The sequence below is a fragment of the Denticeps clupeoides genome, chromosome 2 (genome assembly GCF_900700375.1).
Source record: "Denticeps clupeoides chromosome 2, fDenClu1.1, whole genome shotgun sequence".
NCBI classification, from domain to species: Eukaryota; Metazoa; Chordata; class Actinopteri; order Clupeiformes; family Denticipitidae; genus Denticeps; species Denticeps clupeoides.
The window spans coordinates 29,034,047-29,054,210 of NC_041708.1; the positions used below are offsets into that span (position 1 = coordinate 29,034,047).

General features: G+C 42.0%; 1 protein-coding gene across 23 annotated transcripts in view; it reads left to right on the forward strand.

Moving 5' to 3' along the window:
• scrib (scribble planar cell polarity protein) overlaps positions 1-20,164 on the forward strand; it is a 60,988-nt gene that overhangs the window by 25,619 nt on the left and 15,205 nt on the right. For 17 of the 23 annotated variants that reach the window (XM_028959904.1, XM_028959913.1, XM_028959984.1 and 14 more), the window contains exons 4-29: positions 780-869; positions 1,351-1,407; positions 2,287-2,350; positions 2,802-2,876; positions 3,118-3,262; positions 4,188-4,306; positions 4,454-4,653; positions 4,770-4,936; positions 5,040-5,158; positions 5,822-5,929; positions 6,095-6,274; positions 6,432-6,839; positions 8,689-8,751; positions 11,230-11,319; positions 11,495-11,572; positions 11,731-12,057; positions 13,517-13,597; positions 15,029-15,277; positions 15,426-15,536; positions 15,671-15,847; positions 16,181-16,297; positions 16,442-16,630; positions 16,744-16,863; positions 16,952-17,008; positions 17,351-17,407; positions 17,652-17,732. In XM_028959904.1, the coding sequence (XP_028815737.1) occupies positions 780-869; positions 1,351-1,407; positions 2,287-2,350; positions 2,802-2,876; positions 3,118-3,262; positions 4,188-4,306; positions 4,454-4,653; positions 4,770-4,936; positions 5,040-5,158; positions 5,822-5,929; positions 6,095-6,274; positions 6,432-6,839; positions 8,689-8,751; positions 11,230-11,319; positions 11,495-11,572; positions 11,731-12,057; positions 13,517-13,597; positions 15,029-15,277; positions 15,426-15,536; positions 15,671-15,847; positions 16,181-16,297; positions 16,442-16,630; positions 16,744-16,863; positions 16,952-17,008; positions 17,351-17,407; positions 17,652-17,732 (3,529 nt within the window). The remainder of the gene's footprint in view (positions 1-779; positions 870-1,350; positions 1,408-2,286; positions 2,351-2,801; positions 2,877-3,117; positions 3,263-4,187; positions 4,307-4,453; positions 4,654-4,769; positions 4,937-5,039; positions 5,159-5,821; positions 5,930-6,094; positions 6,275-6,431; positions 6,840-8,688; positions 8,752-11,229; positions 11,320-11,494; positions 11,573-11,730; positions 12,058-13,516; positions 13,598-15,028; positions 15,278-15,425; positions 15,537-15,670; positions 15,848-16,180; positions 16,298-16,441; positions 16,631-16,743; positions 16,864-16,951; positions 17,009-17,350; positions 17,408-17,651; positions 17,733-20,164) is intronic. The other 6 variants (XM_028959930.1, XM_028959976.1, XM_028960096.1 and 3 more) reach the window with 4 other exon arrangements.

The following is a 20,164-nucleotide window of genomic DNA, read 5'->3' on the forward strand; positions in this document are numbered from 1 at the left end:
AGGTTTTGTTTCCTATCCAGCTGTTTATTTTCATGCCTAAATATAGAAACACACTATTTCAGAACAGAGTCTTTTGCCTCACTTGCTTCCATACACTGAGATACATTGAGTGTAGAGGGATTTTTAATGTTTTAAAATATTAATTTGGTCTAACTTCTAGCATTTTATTGCATTGACTTTATTTTGATTGAGTTGTAGGAGACACAAACTGCTCTGCATTCATGAGGATACGTTCAGGATGAGCCAGAATGAAACGCTTCCAGTAGGAACATCCTCAGGAAGTGTTTACTTCATCTAAATAGCGTAGTCCTTTCTCTTCAGGACAACAGACTGCATTTGCGAGCCTTGTTTGTCATTCAGCCTGGCTAATTTAAAGATTCAAGCTGCCTGCCGCAGACATATCTCAATTAGACGTGTGTGGGATTAGATTTGATGGCGCTAATGTGGTTAAGTCTGTTCTAAGAAATGCAGTGCTGTATGTTTACAAATGTTCTTTCAATGCACTAAAGAAGAGGCAGTGTGTGTGTGGTGTTGCAGTAGAAGCTGCAGAAGCACTGCAGAGTGTTAATCACAATTCCACACACCCATATATACATACGCACACACTCAGTGAGCGTGTTGGCTGTTAAAGCTCTTGGTCAAGGCCAGAACTGCGTGGGATCCAAGCTGTGGATGAGGGGGTCTGTTCAGCAAACTCACGTTCCCTCCTCTTCATCTATTTGCTCACACTCTCTCTCTCTCTCTCTCTCTCTCTCTCTCTCTCTCTCTCTCTGCCATAGCTTGCCAGACGGGTTCACGCAACTCAGAGGGCTCGCCCACCTCGCTCTCAATGACGTATCATTGCAGACCCTCCCCAACGACATTGGAAAGTGAGGGAACAAGGAACAGACACGTGGCACCCATACCCTCCCTGCACAACTTCCCCCACTGTGACTTCACATTGGTCACCTTGGTGGCCTAGCGGATAAGGAAGCGGCCCCGTAATCAGAAGGTTGCCGGTTCGAATCCCGATCTGCCAAGGTGCCACTGAGGTGCCACTGAGCAAAGCACCGTCCCCACACACTGCTCCCCTGCTCACTAAGGGTGATGGGTTAAATGCAGAGGACAAATTTCACTGTGTGCACCGTGTGCTGTCCTGCTGTGTATCACATGTGACAATCACTTCACTTTTTTTTTTTATTTCAGCTTTCAGCATGATTATGTTAATTTATATTCCTGATTTAAATCTGTCATGTTCAGCGTGGTTTGGAATCACACGCGGCAGTCCTTGTTCACACTCTGTTTCAGGCACATACCACCCCCTAGCACATCCATTCGCCATCTGACTAACACTTGGTTTCTCTCTCTTAGCCTGGCCAACCTGGTGACTCTGGAGCTGAGAGATAATTTGCTGAAGTCTTTGCCTACGTAAGTCATACTGGGGAAAGTAATCAGGCAGATCTTGAAGTGGGGTGCTATAGCAAGCTTTTGATATTATGCCTCACTCTTGTATTCCATAGAAATATGTGCCTTGTATAGTTTTACACATCTTCACAAAAATCCAGGTGCCCCCTCCTCCCAGTTATTTCAGTCTTATTGGCTGGATCCTTGTGGCTTTAGACTTTTCTGACTAGATACAAATTTTGGCCAAACTACTCCACAAATGGATCTAAACAGTCTTATCTAATATTACCTAATAGTTCATGTATGCTAGTTGAATATATTTAACTGTAAATATAATCTTTTTTTTTTTTATTCTTTTATTGCTTTGTCATTTTAGTCTTCTGTAAAAAATATATACCTATACAATTGTCTCAGTGTATTAGTTTTATTTTATTTTTTATTTTATTTAGCACTCTGGAACCTCAAGGCATTTTTAAAAACAAAAAAGCTACTATGCCGCCCACATAGAAATTGGCAATTGACCATCTGTCATGGCTGAATAAGCAATACCTGCCACCCCATGATGCACAAAGCATTTATAGAAACTTTTTATTGCTGTGCACAAAAGGTTTTTTTGTACAGCACAATTAGTCTACTTTATGCATGTAAAGAAATTGTGTATGGTCTCTCACTCGTATCAGCCCTCAGCCCTGTTCACTAGATGTTTTGCCTCTTTAAGAAACCCCAGTGGCAGAGGTCATTATCAACCTCTCTAAATAAGGCTCACCAACAATGGTTTACAGTACTTCTAGAAAGCATTCATAGCACATTCTTCCACATTTTATGTTATACCCTTATTCCCAAATTGATTAAGTAAACTTTTAATTAATGTATTAATTTTTGTAACATTTTGTTTCTCTCCAGGTCCCTGTCTTTCTTGGTGAAGTTGGAGCAACTGGACTTGGGCAGCAATGTGCTGGAAGTACTGGTAGGAATGTAAAAACATACACACATTCAGATCAGTGTGATTCATTCATGCAATTACATATATAATACAAATAGAAACTCCCACCTGAGTACATTTGTTTGACTCACTTTTTAAACTCTATTCAGACTTATTTCCACACCCTCATCACACATTCAAACGAGCCACAAAACCACATGTTTCTATCACCACAGTGCCTACCACAATTCCACAGTTTTTTCAGTGAGCCATTTTCCTGTTTGCCACAAGCATATAAATACTCACAAATTTACACCGTGGTATTGTGGCACAGTAATTGGCCGTTTCAGCAGCTGGTAAATGTGTGCATGCAGTGATAATTTTGCCTTCTGACAATTCAAACGTGTTTTAGCATTCATAATTATTTTTACAGTGTTTTCTTGATCACCTTTTCTTTCTTTCTTTCTTTCTTTCTTTCTTTCACTCAATGTTTCAGCCTGACACACTGGGTGCGCTCCCTAACCTCCGTGAGCTCTGGTTGGACCGGAACCAACTAACCTCATTACCACCTGTGAGTAAAACCGTAAAGTACTGTTCACCCCAATATGAATATGCCTTATTTGTCAAATACTATGGCATTAATTATTACAAATGTATGTGTGCATATGCTATGAACTTTTCTATGTGGCAGAATAATTTCATTGCAATACACAAAAAAATCCATACAAAATGTATACAAGTTTAAATTGAGAACATATTTAAGTTCATGCCCATTGCTTCTCAGACCAATTTACTCTGTTTCTCTCTTATAGGAACTGGGAAACCTGAGACGTCTTGTGTGTCTTGATGTCTCCCAGAACCGACTAGAGGAGCTACCAGCTGAGTTGAACGGTCTGATAGCCCTTACTGACCTGCTGCTCTCACAGAACCATCTGGAACTGGTGCCAGACAGCATTGGTGAGCAAGGAGAGTGTGTCACCTTTGTCTATGTGTACACTGGTTGGCAGCTAGTGCTGCCAGCTCAGCTATTTTCCCCCTACAGTGTGTTTGTTTCCCACAGGAGTAGTCTGTTTGGTCTTCTAGTATCAGTTTCCACTCAGAAAAGCTAAAAGCTAAAGGAAGCTTTTTTGCACATTGATAGTCTCTTGTTAACTGAGTTTGGCAATTGTTTACAAACAATTGTTGAAAAAATATGTACAGAGAAAGTGAATTTATAAAGCGTTTTTATAAAAAAAAAAAAGAAAAAAAAGTGTAGACTGCCCTCTAGTGGTAATGTAAAACTGCTGCACCTGTCCGCTTTCTATGTGGTTCTACTAGTCAAGGGGTCACCAACCCATAGCGCTTTCATCCTTACACTGCTGCTGAAAAAAAATACTTTAAACAATTCTTTAAGTGTATTTGATTTCTATATATTGTTTGTAGTTGATCTTTTACAATTATAATTAAATGTGCATAATTATTTTTCACTCAAAACATGAGTCACAAATGTCATATATTCATATATGCCCGCAACCCTCACCAGAGTTGTTAATCAGTTTGTTCAATTAGAGCAGTGTTTCTAAATCTGACTGCTCTTGGGGTGAGTAAACAGTTGTTTGCAAGTTTTAGTGTTTTTAATGATTTGCATATGTTGAGTTCATAAGTAAGTCTTATTGCTCCGCTAAGTTAGGGTGACCCGGTCTCATCTTTTCCCTGAAAATGTCTGGCCAGGTTTTTAGACTTGTGACCAATGTTTATTTCACATCAAAAACCCAGACGTCATTGGCATATTCGTGCTAGTAAAAAAAAAACTTAATTCTGGCAACATTCTCCCCTATTCGCCCACGTGTACTCTCCGCAGTTTAGAGTTGTTTTTCCTGAGGTGGTTTGTCACTTTGTTCAGGCTCCTTGAGGCAGCTGTCTATCCTGAAGGTGGATCAAAACCGACTGGTCCATCTGAGTGATTCCATTGGTGAATGTGAGAACCTGACAGAAGTCATGTTAACAGAGAACCTACTACAGGTATTGAACACAGTTTTATTCAGTCTGCCTGCACATGCTCATTTGATCATTTGTATTTTTTGTTAAGCTTTGTTATACTAATCCGTGATGGAATCTCACGTCATGTGTTACCCTTTGGGTTCTCTGACACCCCTTGTTTTTGTCCAGTCACTGCCACGTTCACTGGGGAAGCTTAAGAAGCTCACTAACCTGAATGTGGACCGAAACCGTTTAAGCACAGTGCCTGCTGAACTGGGTGGGTGTGCCAGCTTAAATGTACTGTCTTTGAGGGACAACCGGGTGGGAAAGCTGCCATCTGAACTTGCCAATGCCACCGAGCTTCATGTGCTGGACGTGGCTGGAAACAGGTGAACTGTGCACTCTTTTAACCTCCTGTGCTGCTGTGGTGGTTCTGCTCTCAGCATATAATTATACTGCCTTTTGAAGTCATTTGGTCTTAATTGTTGGCCTCTTGATCTCTCAGACTACAGAACCTCCCGTTTGCCTTGGCAAATCTCAATCTGAAGGCAATGTGGTTGGCAGAGAATCAGTCTCAACCCATGTTAAAATTCCAAACGGAGGATGATGAGCAAACAGGGGAGAAGGTGCTCACCTGCTACCTTCTTCCTCAGCAACCCACACCTAGTTTGGGTGCGTCACTCTAATACTTCTATTGGGCTTTTATGTTTGGCTGTTGTATTTTTTTCCTCAAATGCTACTAAAACGTATTTGTAACACTGTTTCCTATTTACAGAGAATTTGTTACAAATGGATGAGAGCTTTACAGACACGAATCTGAACCGTGTGTCTGTCATCCAATTTCAAGAAGAGACCAAAGGGGATGATGATGATGAGAATGATCCAGAGCGCAGGGTAAGAACAGTTTTAATACTGGAGAAAAAAATCAAATCTTGTTTCTCTGTGCCAAGTTTCTCTGTACATGTGCCAAGCACAGTGCAAGTGCAATTTGCCACTTGCCCGCCTTGGGCGTGCATCGCAGCCAAAGTTGACATTTGTTTAACTTTGACCACCCACAGCAAAAACACTGAAGTGGGCAGTCTTCCCAGTCTAAAAAAGGACACAAAGCAGCAATGGAGGGAAAACTGATCTTATCAGTCTCTGAGTGTCCAGATATCTACAACACCACAATATTGCCTTACAATGCCTATTTTTTACGTTGATCTCCACTCACTGATCTTTGAGAGCAAATGGAAACCTTGTGGCAAGCACAGCCTTTTCACTGTCTGAACTTTGTTCACTCTGCGGAACACCCCTTGGATGGACAGTGTTGTGTGCCGATGCACTGCCCATTTGACTGCATTGACCTTTTGCCCGTTCCTGTTTTCCCCACTCTCTTCGTCCTCCATCCCCAACATCTCCAGCCAACCCAGCATGTTTGCTCATGTGTCTTCCTGTAGCAACCCTGACATTAACTGATTGAGTCCGGGGTTGCAAAATCACAGTCGTTGCAATTTGATCAATGTATTGTTCTACCCTATTTTGTACTGAAAACTGTGTTTTGTGCATGTTTATTAGCAGGGTCTTCAGCGCAGGGCAACTCCCCACCCTAGTGAACTAAAGGAAATGAAGAAAGTGATTGAAGAGAGAAGAAACGAGGCTTACACAAGCAAACAAGACATGGATGTACTTATCTCACTCTCTCTAATTCATTATTGTTTATTCATATACACATTTTCCCTCACCATCTTTCATTGAACATGTGGCCTTGCTCAGGATCATTCATAAACAAGAACTAGAGACATTTTAGTATGACGTGGTGATTTAACCTCTGGTAATGATGGTTTTCAGGAGAAACGTTTGAGTGACCTCTCCAACCAGAGTCAGGATTCTCAGGGCTCCAACAGCACCGCCTCTGCCAACTCACACGAAGATGGGCCAGGTCATAGACTGCCTGGAGAGATCTTTGTGGATGGCCACAGCCAAGAGCAAAATGAGGAGTTAGATGAGATGGAGGTAGAGTATAATGAGGTAAGTTCTATCATTATTGTTTAGAATAATTAGTATAATAATAATAGGTTATCACTTTTTTTCTATTGTGTATGCCATCAATTTATTTTTCAGCAGGTTTCTTTGGTTGTTTCAAATGGTTAAAATGAAATTTCTCATTTGTTTATTATTTTACCAGCCAACTGTAACCTTTGCTGATGAACCCATCATTCGTGGAGGAGATGAAGATGAGGAGGACGATGATGAATATTACAGAGGTGATGGAAGTGATTACAATGCTGACCTGCCCCCTCCGTACCCTGGTGAGAGGCAGCGGCTGATCCGTAAGGACACGCCGCACTACAAGAAGCACTTCAAGATCACCAAACTGCCCAAACCGGAGGCTGTGGCTGCCCTGCTGCAGGGTTTCAGCCCAGAGAGCATTTCTCACCCCTCACAGGGCGATGAGGATGAGGATGAAGATGAGGATGAGGAAGAGGAGGAAAGGGATGTAGTATCTTCCACACCTCTTCTGAACCGCATAGAGGTTTCAGAGCTGGAGGACAGCCGGCTCTTGCAGGTCAACTCCTCCCTGCAGCCGGTCAAGGTAAGGAGGATGGACAGGTGGGGCAGCTGCCTTTCCCGGAGATGGCAGGGAGCATAGTGGGCATGGGGGGAACACCCACTCTGGATAACACTTTAACCTACATGAATGGCATTTGCACTGATTTCCAGCTCTGTTAAAGTACAATAGAACCTGTTTTTAAGACCATCTGCACAGATTTCAGGACAGTAATTAGTCAAAGTTTTTACCAGTTATAGTGGTATTAAGATTATCGGTAAATGATTTTTACATTTATAGTTCTTAAATTTGTCCATGGATTGAGCGATGTGTTTTTGTGGACAATTTACAGGGAAACGCATAGTGGTACCAGAATGAGAATATGTACAGTTATACCGATCAACCTAAGCATCTGAAGATTTGGAGTTTAATGTTCAAATGACGACCAACTCCCCTCTTATTTGTTCTGATCCCCTCCTCTGTTGTCTCTGCCCACTTGCATAGTAATCTTGACCCTGCCAGCACACTGCTGTCTACCACACAGTTTTTTGTATTTCCTCATTACAAATCAGTTCCATCACTTTAATCAATACTACTAAATTGACAACAAATATGCTCCTCATTTATACTTAAAATTCATAATAACAATCACAATTTATGTAAATCACTTAGCTGAACGTACCCCCCCCCCCCCCCCCCCCCAAGCTCCAATGCTTTGGAGCTTCACATCGGCTCCTTGATCCTCCTCTCCAGTTAGAAAGGGCAGCTGTGCTCACTATGCATGTGGATTTGTTCTTATGAATGTTACACATTGCTAGCAATCTTCTTAATTTTTAGAACAGCATGATTACAGTCTGTTTATCATTTACAGTATGGTGCTGTAGACAGACCAGTCCTCAATGTTCTATGTCCCTTCATTAGAAAAATCAGGGGTTTAAGTCTCCCAAAAGAGACCTAATGGCACAATCATACTGAACTACTTTCCTTAAGGAGGAACAAACAGAACAGTTTTATGCACTTTCTAGTAAACATTCATTCTGTTCTGATGTTTATTATTTTGGCTCTAAATGTAATGTCTGAGTTGCAGTTTGCAGAGAGTGGGATCAGGGACCCTGGCCTCAAAAGCTTTATATTTGTGTGTGTGCAATAAATGCACATATTTTGTGTTGGTATCAGTATCACGCACACACACAGTGGTTGTGTATGGTATGTGTATGTGAGTGTGAGTGTGAATATTAGTCTCCAGGGGACGTTCATGACAGAGGTGGAAATTGTGAGACTTAAAATCCTTTTTTTTTTATACAGGGAGATTGGCATTATAATGACGCTCAGGTTCTCCATACAGTGCATGTTCCCGAAAACTGCAGGGCAACAGGAGTATTTACAGAAATGTTTATGTCTGTAATATAAATTCAACTTATCATCAACACCCAAGATTGTCTTATAAATAATCATTAATGCAGTTTGGGTTCTTTGGTGGTTTGTTTTCTTCCGCTGTTTCTCTGGTCTTCTTTTCTACATGCTTTGAGCACGCTCACTGAATTTTCTGTCTTGACTTTCCACCTCTGCTGGCCTCCACTGGGTGGCTAAAGGGAAAAGCTGATTGCTCACAGGACCCCAGCAGACCACTGAAGAAAATCCAATGTTGCTCAGTTTATTGAAGTGGTCTGCCTGTGGCTGAGCAGTATGGGTGTAGATGTATGTGTGTGTGTGTGTGTGTGTGTGTGTGTGTGTGTGTGTGTGTGTGTGTGTGTGTGTGTGTGTGTGGGTGTGTGTGTGTGTGTGTGTGTGTGTGTGTGTGTGTGTGTGTGTGTGTGTGTGTGTGGGTTTTTTTTTTTTTTTTTTTTTGCGCCTCACTAATCCGCATGCCTCTTGCTGGTTCCTGTCCTAACAGGGGGTGTCATTTGATCAAGTCAATAATCTGCTGATTGAGCCTGCTCGAATTGAGGAGGAAGAGGTCTGTACTACTGTCTCTCCATCCAGCTTTTTCTCTCAGTGTCTTTCTTTCTGGGTAATTCTGCGCATCTGACTACGCTCAAATCTGGTCAAAAATTCTGAGATTAATTTTAAGCCAATGGATAGTGATTCACTCACTCCACTCACCCACCACCGGAGCACCAGTGTGGTCAGTGCAAGGGCAGAGAGAACCGTGGCATACCAATACAGGGCAGCTTTTCATATAGAATTTTCACGTATGGTTTCCCACGTTCCTCCTTTGCACCTTTCAACTTGCAAGCTGCTCCACACTGTGGCTGTTATATTTTCTTCTTTATTCCTTCTCCATTACTTCTGTTTTCTGCCGGGCTCTGGGACCACAAGATTGTGGAGTACACAGACAAAGATGCCATTTTCACCCTTTTCCCCTTCCCGCTCCAGCCATTCAGGTTCTCCTGATTCTCCTAAAAGAGAAGAGAAGGGATTCACTTTCTCATCTGATTCATTGATGAAAATGGCTAATTGTTTTGGGGATAACTTTTCCTCCACCTAGCCAGGTCACTTAGTGAAGATCCAGGGAACTGCCTCTTCCTTTACATCAAGATTTACAACTCAAGGCACAACACACAAATAATAGTTTAACTTATTTAGCTGGGACCGCTGTGTAGGAGCATGGAAGAATGTAGGTCTGGACCTGAGGCTATAGATCAAAAACCTGTTTCCACATAATTTCAGACAATTGGGAATTAGATTCATTTTGGTTGTTTTTGCTGTAATTATTATTGTAATCAAACTCTTTTTCAGTTAAAAAGGCCTCAGTTCTGTCTTTTCAATGACAAAGGACACAATAAAGTGTTTACTCAGTATCTTGGTTTTGTACGCCTCAACACACAGCAAATGTACTCAGAAATCATAATGTCAGTGTCTTCTCCCAGACCAGGACTTAAGCATCCGCCAACTCCTGGACAGTGTGTGATGCAACATGCCGTTGGTGGATTGAACAAGACATGATATCCCAGATGTGCTCAATTGGATTCAGGTCTGGGTAACAGCCACATGAGGTCTAGCATCATGTTGCATTAGGAGGAACCCAGGGCCAACTGCACCAGCATTTGGATCTCATCTCGGTACCTAATGGTAGTCAGGGTACCTCTGGCGAGCAGACAGAGGGCTGTGCGGCACCCCAAAGAAATGCCAACCCCACACCATTACTGACTCACTGCCAAACCGTTCATGCTTGAAGATGTTGCAGGCAGCAAAACATTCTCCACGGCGTCTCCAGACTCAAATCTGTCACATGCTCAGTGTGAATCTGCTTTTGTCTGTGAAGAGCACAGGGCTCCAGTGGTGAATTTGCCTGGCTTTGTGTTCTCTGGCAAATGGCAAACGTGCTGCAAGGTGATTGGATGTTATCACAACCCGCACCTGTGGATGTCGAGACATCATATCACCATCGTGGAGTCTGTTTTGAGCAGACCCATGCACATTTGTGACCTCCTGCAGGTCATCTTGCAGGGCATGTCCTCCACATTTGCAGGGCATGTCCTGTTCCTCCCTGCACAAATGTGGAGGTAGCGGCCCTGCTGCTGGGTTGTTGCCCTCCTACAGCCTCCTCCATGTCTTCTGATCTACTGGCCTGTCGTCCTCCTCATCCTCATCCAGGAGACATTCCATCTACATTTAGAGCATTTATCTGACACCCATATCCAGAGCGACTTACAATCAGTAGTTACAGGGACAGTCCCCCCCGGAGCAATTTAGGTTTAAGTGTCTTGCTCAGGGACACAATGGTAGTAAGTGGGATTTGAACCTGGGTCTTCTGGTTCATAGGCGAGTGTGTTACCCACTAGGCTACTAGCACCCTATTTGCACATTAGAATGTGAAATTTATAGTCAGTCAGTGTTTCTTCCTAAGTGGACAGTTTGATTTCACAGAAGTGTGAGTGACTTGGAGTTACTTTGTGTTCCCTTTATTTTTTTATTTTGAGCAATTTATTTGTTATAAATTCTCTTCATAATGACAATCTATAAATGTAGAGATTTGCCGTTGAGATCTCCACTGGCCCAGAGTCTACCTTTCTCTCTTGTTCTCTGCATGGCTTGCTGAAATGGTTTATCCACATTCATGCTTACCCACTGCTTTCCACTCTCTCTTTTCTGGTGGTGGTGGTTACCTTCATGTAAATATTTATTTTGCCCTTGTGGCTTGTCCAAATGTGTGAGCCCCTGATAATAGTTGTTAACCTTATAATCTGAGATCTTACTTTAGTTAAAGACAGTCAGTCATGCATGTTCTTTGTTGCTTGAGCTAGAGCCAGCATCATTTACCGATAAATCTGTATTCTCAGAAATGTTAATTTAAATCTCCAGTTCTGGTTCCCATCTGTTCTTCTGTAAAGGATTCCCTGACAGCCTCCTCTTTAAGAGTAGCTGTGGCCTCCTTGGTTCAACTCACAGCCATTAGAAAAAGCTGTGGTCTGACCTCTGCATTCTGTTCCAGCTGACACTGACCATCCTGAGACAGACAGGAGGCCTGGGCATCAGCATTGCTGGTGGGAAGGGCTCCACACCCTACAAAGGAGATGATGAGGTAAGAGTATATTCTCTTTTTATTGTAGATGACTAAGTACATTGTTGCTCTGTTTATTTATATCTCAATTCCAAATGAGATTTCTCAGTTTCTTACAATAGCAAAGAACAAGTATTCTCATGTTCACTAGCATGTGCTGATTGGTATTTCTGTTTGCCTACCATGTGTCATGCAGGGGATCTTCATTTCCAGAGTCTCTGAGGAAGGTCCTGCTGCCCGTGCCGGGGTCAAAGTGGGAGACAAATTGTTAGAGGTAAGTATTTCACGGTTGAAAAGCAAACATGCAGAATGATGCATAGTTTAGGCATGTTTTGAACATGTGTAGTTTAATTCGAGATTCTTATATTGCCTGATTTAAGATATGTATATAAAAGGATTTGACCTTTTTCTTCTCTACCTTTTCTCCTCCAGGTGAACAATGTTTGTCTCCAGGGTGCTGAGCACCACACAGCAGTAGAGGCCCTGCGCAGCTCAGGATCATCCGTAACCATGAGTGTTCTGCGGGAAAGGATGGTGGAGCCAGAGAACGCGATCACCACTACACCACTCCGGCCAGAGGACGACTACTTCCCAAGAGAGCGACGCTCGAGTGGCCTGCCCTTCTGCATGGAGCCAAGCTCTCCTACGCCCAGTGCACACATGCTGCGCCTGTCCACTGTGCTGCTGCGCAATGACAAGGGCCTGGGATTCAGCATCGCTGGGGGGAAAGGCTCTACGCTGTACCGTGCTGGAGACACAGTAAGATACATGCATAACAACCTGAGCTTTTGCACATGAAAAATTACCAGAGTGGGGATAGAGTAGAACTCTGCATCTTGTGCATGATCTGATTATGTGACTATAGTCTCCACTACCCTGATGAGTGTTTAATAATCTGGTATCCTTTTTTCTCAATCAGTAGGCTGTAGAGTTTTTGATAGTTGTGATTTTACTTTACAGCATCTAGGTATATAATTCTGGACACTATTACAAATTCAGCATTCAGTTTTGTGTGTTACATTTAATGTACGTACAGGGTTTTGATTTGTGAGACCTAAAACAGACTATTTTAATCTGGTGCAGATTGGTGATGTCATCAAACCCACTTTACCTGAACATTTTTTCATGCGACTCAACTGCACCTGCACCTCAGGGACAGTGTTTAGAGCGGTTGCCATAGTATGGTGATATGAATAGCAGGCCTTGACATTGGATACTGTGGCTGGATGGGGTGTGGGTCCAGGAGCTGAGGAAGTGTATTTTAGGCTTGTGCATTGGCCGCATGCTCAATTTAACACACACACACAAACGCACACTTGTGAGGCATAGTCAGGCCCTTTTCTGCTGAGTAATGTAAGAGCTAGGTTATTCCCTGCAGTGGCTTTCAAAGGTCTTGAGAACTTTGTGCTCATTAGAGGCTTTTTTTATTCATTGTCTAGACATCTTAATTGCAGGTAAGTTAGTAATACATGGACTATGCAAATAGTTTCATAAATAGCTTCATAAATGTCCAAGTGCTTATGTTGCTGAGAGCATGCAGGAGCATATTAAGATAGATTTTTACCTTTTTCAATTAACTAATTGTTAGTTTTACTGGATGTGTTTTTATTGTATTGTGCTTATTGACTATATTGACTGTTTAGTCAGGTTTACAAGTTGCCAACTTAGTCGATTGTGTCTTGTCTACCTTTGCTGGTTTGCACATCTGAAATGTGTCAGCAAAAACCTAATTCAGATAAATTGGGTATGTTAGTTTTTACAACATCTCTCTCTCTGACCTGGGCTGTTATGAAATAGTGTAGTACTCCTGACAGGTGCCTGTGGATAATTTTAGTCAGAGACTCAGGGGCTGCACAGGGGCCATTGCAGCCTGTTGCACCAGGATTTCACAAAGATATGTTAACCCTTTAAGACATACAACCAACTGTTGGTTATGAGTGTGCGTTTCACCATAGTCATGCTTTTCGATTTGCCTGAACTAATCATGGGGAATTTTTTTACCCTCCTTGGAACCGTTTGATCTCACATGACACCTGAATTAATAACTGGAAAAGCATGCAAGTGGTGTGCCCGGTCACAGCTATTGAAAGTTATTTCAACATAACTTCATGTAAATTCTCTAATGTACATTTAAGGTAGCATTTTGACACCTTTTATATGCACATTCACAATGACCTTTGTAAAAACATTGACAATTTCTTTCTTATTTTTGCTCTAGGGCATCTTCATTTCTCGAATCGCAGAAGGTGGAGCTGCCCACAGAGATAACATCCTCCATGTGGGAGACAGGGTCTTATCTGTGAGTTGTTTCATCATCATGATAATGCATGAAGGTCTCCTCAGACTCACCAGCATTTAGCTTGTGATGTGATGTTAACTGCAAGCCTTCATCAAATACACTAACACAGAGTATAGGAACAGTAAAGAGCGGACTGTTATGGCTGCATGGCCACATGGGTCCATACAGACGCCACACTTTTACCATGTCAGTTTTGTAAACAAATGCTTTTTAATGTGTGGTGCTGTGTAACGCCGGCTGCCTTCCTTTCCACTGCTTGAACAGCAACATGAACATTTCTTAAAACAACTTGCTTTTTTAATTTTTTTTTATTAATAAACCACCATTCCGTTTTTAGATGGAAAGTTTTCTTTTGTTACTTTGCTTATTTTCTTTTGAATGGCCAGCATCTCTCATCACTTCTAATCTCCTCTTGCCTCAAGTGTCTTTAATCAGCAGTGAATTCCTAAAAAACATGCTGATTCTTTTATGTTCCCTCATATTCTCTAGTACTCTCTCTCTCTCTCTCTCTGTCTCTCTGTGTGTTTCTGTTTGTCCTTGTCCTTGTGCATGTGCACTAATGTACACCGGTGGTGGGTTTGGTGATGGGAGTGTGTGCGGTGCTTATGTGTCTGCTGATATGGTGAAAGCACTACCATAACAGCCACTGGTAAGCGCTGATACTGAATGGTCAGTGCTGGCCTCTGATCGTCGTCTTTTACCTGAAATGTCAAGGGTGTAGAGTTCTCACAATTTCAGGCATCTTTTACTTTTTTATGTTATATTACTTTTGTAGTGCCCAATATTGTTCTTTCTCAGTTTGGCAGATTTAAGGCAGCACTTTGCAGAGGGCCTTCCTCTGTCTGTGTTAAATATGTCAAGCTGAGCAAATATTATTTACACATTTTTAAACCCAATTTGACAGAACTATGTGTGTCTGCTAAATACCATAAATGTAAAATGTAGCGATTATAGAGATTATACAAATTTAGAGATTGAGAAAACAAGATTTAAATTATATCAATATTAGAGTATATACTGGGCTGGCTTTGTTGTGCTTTCCCCGGCTTGTTCACATTGCTCTCTTTGGCTCTGGCACATGCTACAGCATCTGACTCTTTACCTATTTTTCCACTGGGACACACACACACACACACACACACACACACACTGTAGGGTTCTGCAGGAAGGCTTGCTATGTTTTAGTGTGTCATGCTGGGCACTTCTTTTAATTTTAACCCCTTTCTGTAGTGTCTTATATACTCACCTTTTCTCACTAACAATAATTGTGGAAATATTACACCAATATATTTAACTTATAAAACTGATTGAAGGATTGCACATTCACTCTGTAGAGCAAATATTCAGCATGCAGCTGGCATTTACCCCATTAAATTGGGGTGGCTTGTTTTTTTTTTTTTTTTTCTTCTGATGTGGACTCATTTAATCCAGATCAATGGTGTAGACATGACAGAGGCCAGACATGACCAGGCAGTAGCTCTGCTTACCGGCACTTCCCCCACCATTGCCCTCATCGTGGAACGGGACCAGGCATCTTCTAATGGGCCAGGGGCATCCTCACGGCCCCGTGCCCATTCCCCCCCACCCCCGCTGCCCTCTGACTCCCCCGATCAGGAGGAGCAAAGTGGAGAGAATCACAATCACTTAAGCCATGGCTTGGAGGATGAGTACCCCATAGAGGTAAGCAAAAGGGGTGCAGGAGAAAACAAATTAGATTTATAAACTGTGTAGGTGGTAATATTGGTAACTTTTTTTAAAACCTTTTTCGGGCAGGGATATGCATTTGTTTCTCTTAATTTTTTATTTTATGGTTGTTCTCTCTTAATAGGAAGTCATTCTGAGAAAGGCAGGTGGGCCACTGGGTCTGAGCATTGTTGGTGGCAGTGACCATGCCAGCCACCCATTTGGAGTCACTGAGCCCGGTGTCTTCATCTCTAAGGTTGGAACCTTGAGATTAATTAAACTTTAAGGCCATTTTACCCGATCCTGCACAGTATATGGATCAATTATCATTTTTATTGCTCCGGCCTTAAATTTGCTTTGATTTTTATCTTGCATGACTTTGGATTCCAGGTCATCCCCCATGGTCTGGCATCTCAGAGTGGGCTGCGCGTGGGAGATCGTATTCTGGAGGTGAACTCTATAGACCTGCGCCATTCCACCCACCAGGAGGCAGTCCGTGCACTGCTCTCAAACAAGCAGGAGATCCGCATGCTGGTCCGCAGAGACCCACCTCCTCCAGGGATGCAGGTTTGCAAATGACTCTACAATACATACTGTATGTAAACATACACTGTGTCCACATTCTGTTATGTTACAACCATGTTTCAAAATTGATTCAATATTTTTTTTTTTTACTCAGAATTCTACACACAACACAACACCAATGACAATTTAAAAACAGTGTACTTGAGGTTTTTGTATTTAGTAAAAAGCATTTGCCATGAAGCTCAAAATTGAGCACAGGTGCATCCTTTTCATCCTTCAGATGTTTCTGCAGGTTTTCTGTGGGAAAACAGCTGATTAGACATGATTTGGAATATCAGAGCGCTAACCACTCCTTGATTCTGTGGGTTTATGCAGGAGATTATCATCCTGAAGCAGGCAGGAGAAAAACTTGGCATCAGCATTCGTGGTGGTGCCAGAGGTCATGCTGGAAACCCATTTGACCCTACAGATGAGGGTATCTTCATTTCAAAGGTAGCCACATTCACTTTTATTCATCTGTTTTCATACATTTATTTTTCAAGCTTTTGACCTACACAAACCAAATCTTCTGTATTTAATTGTATTAATTCTATAGAATTAAAAATGATGTGTGTGTGTGTTTTTTTTTTTTTTTAGGTGAGTTCTAATGGCGCTGCAGCTCGTGATGGACGCTTGCGGCTGGGCATGCGTATACTAGAGGTGGGCAGCCACAGTCTCCTGGGTATGACCCACACTGAGGCAGTGCGGGTCCTGCGGGCCAGTGGAGACTGCCTGGTCCTGCTTGTTTGTGATGGGTTTGATCCACAGAGTGCCTCTAACATTGAGGTGAGAAACTGAACATTTTTTTTAATAACCGCATTGAAATAACCCATTTACAGTCATGTTTTATTTTATTCTGTTTATATGTAGTTCATCTTAAACCATTTTGCTGTCTACAGGCCTCTCCTGGGATCATCGCCAACCCCTTTGCTGCTGGGATTGTCAGGAAGAACAGCCTGGAGAGCATTTCTTCTATAGATCGAGATCTCAGTCCAGAGGAGATTGACATTATGCAGAAGGTGAACTCACTTCAGAGAATTTGATAGCTGTTCCATTAAACAAAGTCTGGTGAGTCTAATTCTGCTTTTATTTTTCTTTGTTCTCTAGGAGGTTGAAATGGCGAGGGAAAGCTCGCAGTGGGAGAGAGAAGAGATGGAGAAAGTGGTAGGTTGTAAGCTTCTTTTGCTCTACCTCAGTCTGGTTTGAGGAATCCTTGACCGCTCACTGCTTTCTGTCATGTTTGTAACATCTTTGCTATTGTTTATGGGTTTTCTTTTCTCTCTTTTTTTATCCCTCTTTTCATCCTGGGATGTTTTGGGTCTCTTATTCACTCCATCCTCCCATCACAATATTCAATTTCCTCACATTGATGTTATTAATTTTGCCATGCCAACACATCCTTCATCCTCCCCTCCCCAATCATTGTGTGTATGTATGTGCGCACAAACCCTTTTGATTGTCTGGCTGTATGAATGTGGCCCAAAATATTCCCCTCTGTCGGTAAAGGAGCGCATGCGCTTGGAACGTGAGGAGGCCACTCGCCTGCTTGAGGAGGAGGCCGAGGTGAGGTTTCTGCTCCTCAAGGGTGCAACCATGAGCCCTGTTCAAATCTGCTTTGACTCAGTTTCAAACTCCGTTTCCGCTCATGTCTTTAACTGTCAGAGTTAAAGAGGTTGAAACTGATCCCAGACAAGCTATTGAAGTGTCAGTGGTTTCCCAAAATTCTGCACACTTGCACCCTGTCTTATACGTCTTTGTATTAGTGTTATTATTTTGTCAGGAGCTTTTCTCTTTTCCTCACATTCAGAACCTGAGCGCTGGACCTCTGAAACTGGACTACAAAACTCTGGCTGCTCTACCCACCACAAGTCTGCAAAAGGTCAACCGGGTAAGTCTAGGCAGTGCCATTGGGCACTAAATGTACCTTGTGTCTGTTAGTAGAAATTCTTAGAACTTCTCAGAGTGACAAAGATGGATTATCTGAAAACATCCCTGAGAAGATACGTCAAAGGTCAATTGTACGCACACATTTCTCAAATGCTGTTTGGGGAAAAAATAGCAGGTCTGTTTATATTTATAATTTGAAGCTAGGTAACTACAGAGCTTCTAAAATTGTACCTGCCATTGTTTTAATCTGTTGACTGGAGGTAGACTCATAATGTCAATTTTGGTCATAATCTTCTGTAAGTGTCACTATACTTCAGAAATCCCAAATTCACAGAGGTTCCTCTGTTCCTTCTGTGAAACGAATCCAGTGCATAGGCATTAAGAGACATTCCAATGAGACAATTTGGGTGAAGAATGTAGAGACATTCCTGCTCTCTGCTCCTTCTGCCTACTCAGACATCTTCTAGGTTTAAAATAAACTCTGACCCTTGGCAATACTTAACATGTTTAATTTTCCCAGGATCACCCGTATGAATCCAGGGTCAAGCAGGTGTCTTAGACTTCTGCCCTACATAGTCTAGGTTTACATTTTACATTTACATTTTCAGCATTTATCAGACGCCCTTATCCAGAGCGACTTACAATCAGTCGTTACAGGGACAGTCCCCCCCTGGAGCAACTTAGGGTTAAGTGTCTTGCTCAGGGACACAATGGTAAGTGGGATTTGAACCTGGGTCTCCTGGTTCATAGGCGAGTGTGTTACCCACTAGGCTACTAACACGCCAAGGTGGTAGGTGGCGGCAGAAAAGAGACTTTGTTTCAGACTGTCAGACATGAAGATGCTAATTTCCAAATTTTGCAATATAATTACAGATATGTTCTTGAACTGATCAGAGTTTGACCCTGATGTTTTTTTTTAAAGAAAAATAGGCCTTTGACACTAAATAGGCTCCAAGCAATCATTCCTCCTACCAGAATAGTTAGGTGTATAGTTTAAGATGAATAGTTTAAGGCATGTTTTAGCTCCAAAAGTAGCTGAAACATGTTGTTTATACTAACATATTCCTTCAATTAGATGCTAACCAGAAACCTTTCTTTTAGATGGTGGCAGAAAGTGACAATTTTTTTGTTTAGAAATTGTTTTGACTGCAAACTTCAGAGAAACCCACAATATGATACTATGTTGTTAGATTGCCAACAATAAGAGTATGAGAGTGCTCTTGTTTCTGTATTCTCATATATTACAGTTCTCTATTGTATGATTATTATATTTGTAGCATAATTTAAAAGAAAAAACTGCTGTACCATGTGTTCCTGATTCTGTGCTGTTACACTACACCCTTACACCCTTGGGGGGTCTGCGGTGGCCTCGCGGAAAGTTGCCAGTTGAAATCATGAAACACTATGGTGCCACTGAGCCAAGTACCGTCCCCACACACTGCTCCCTGGGCACCTTTCATGGCTGCCCACTGCTCACCAAGGTGATTGGTGATGACTGTGCTGTAGTGTTTCACAATGACAATCACTTCACTTCACTAAACATAAATTCACACTTCATGGTCAAGTCCATTTCAATCAAATTTTTGCAGCTTGTAACAACGTTTGCTGTGCTTATCTGTGTTCCTTGCTTGCTGAGCCTCTGTGTTTGGCTGTTTCTGCTCCACAGTGAAGTCCCGTGTGATCATACATTCTGAGCATTCCACAGACGACCGAGTGTGTTCAGGGGTGCACATGGATCTTCTAGTGTAAGGAGCTCTTTAGGGGGAGGGAGGACGACAGCTGCCGATGGCTCGGGGTTATTTTAAAATGCAGCTGTGAGGTGATTGGCCAGATAGGCTGGGGTAAGGTGTGTTGGGATTTGAGGAGGTCCATGATAGACCTCAGTGTCCAGAACACTGTGCGGTTGTGCTTTAGGATTCTCAGACAGTTTACAGAGAGTGCGGTAAGGGCTTTGTGTCTTCAAATCCCTCTTCTGACCCATCTTTTCTCTTCTTGTTTTTCCTCTTTAAGTGTCCATTTTAAACTTTTAATTTCTGTGTTCATTAGGCATTCTTTTCTATGATTAAATGTTACAGATCATTTATATTGTATGTGTTCTTTGTATGTCATGTTAAGATGTCATACAAATATAAGACATTTTCTCTAGCATATATTAAGAATTTGATATGTTTACTATTCCTGGGAGCTGTTTGATTGTTCACAGTTGTATTTAGAACATGTATGATACTTTTAGCATTCAGGAGACCTTGATTCACTAATAGGTAATTCAGTTTTTTCAGTTCATCTAACCCACATATATCCAAGAGCTGTTTACCCAAGCCCCATACAGATGGCATTATTCCCATTTTTATTAGATTTTCAATATTAGAGAAAAAGATTTTGGGGACTTTGTTTCACTGATGTTTAGGCCTGTATCAGATGTATTATTTCTCA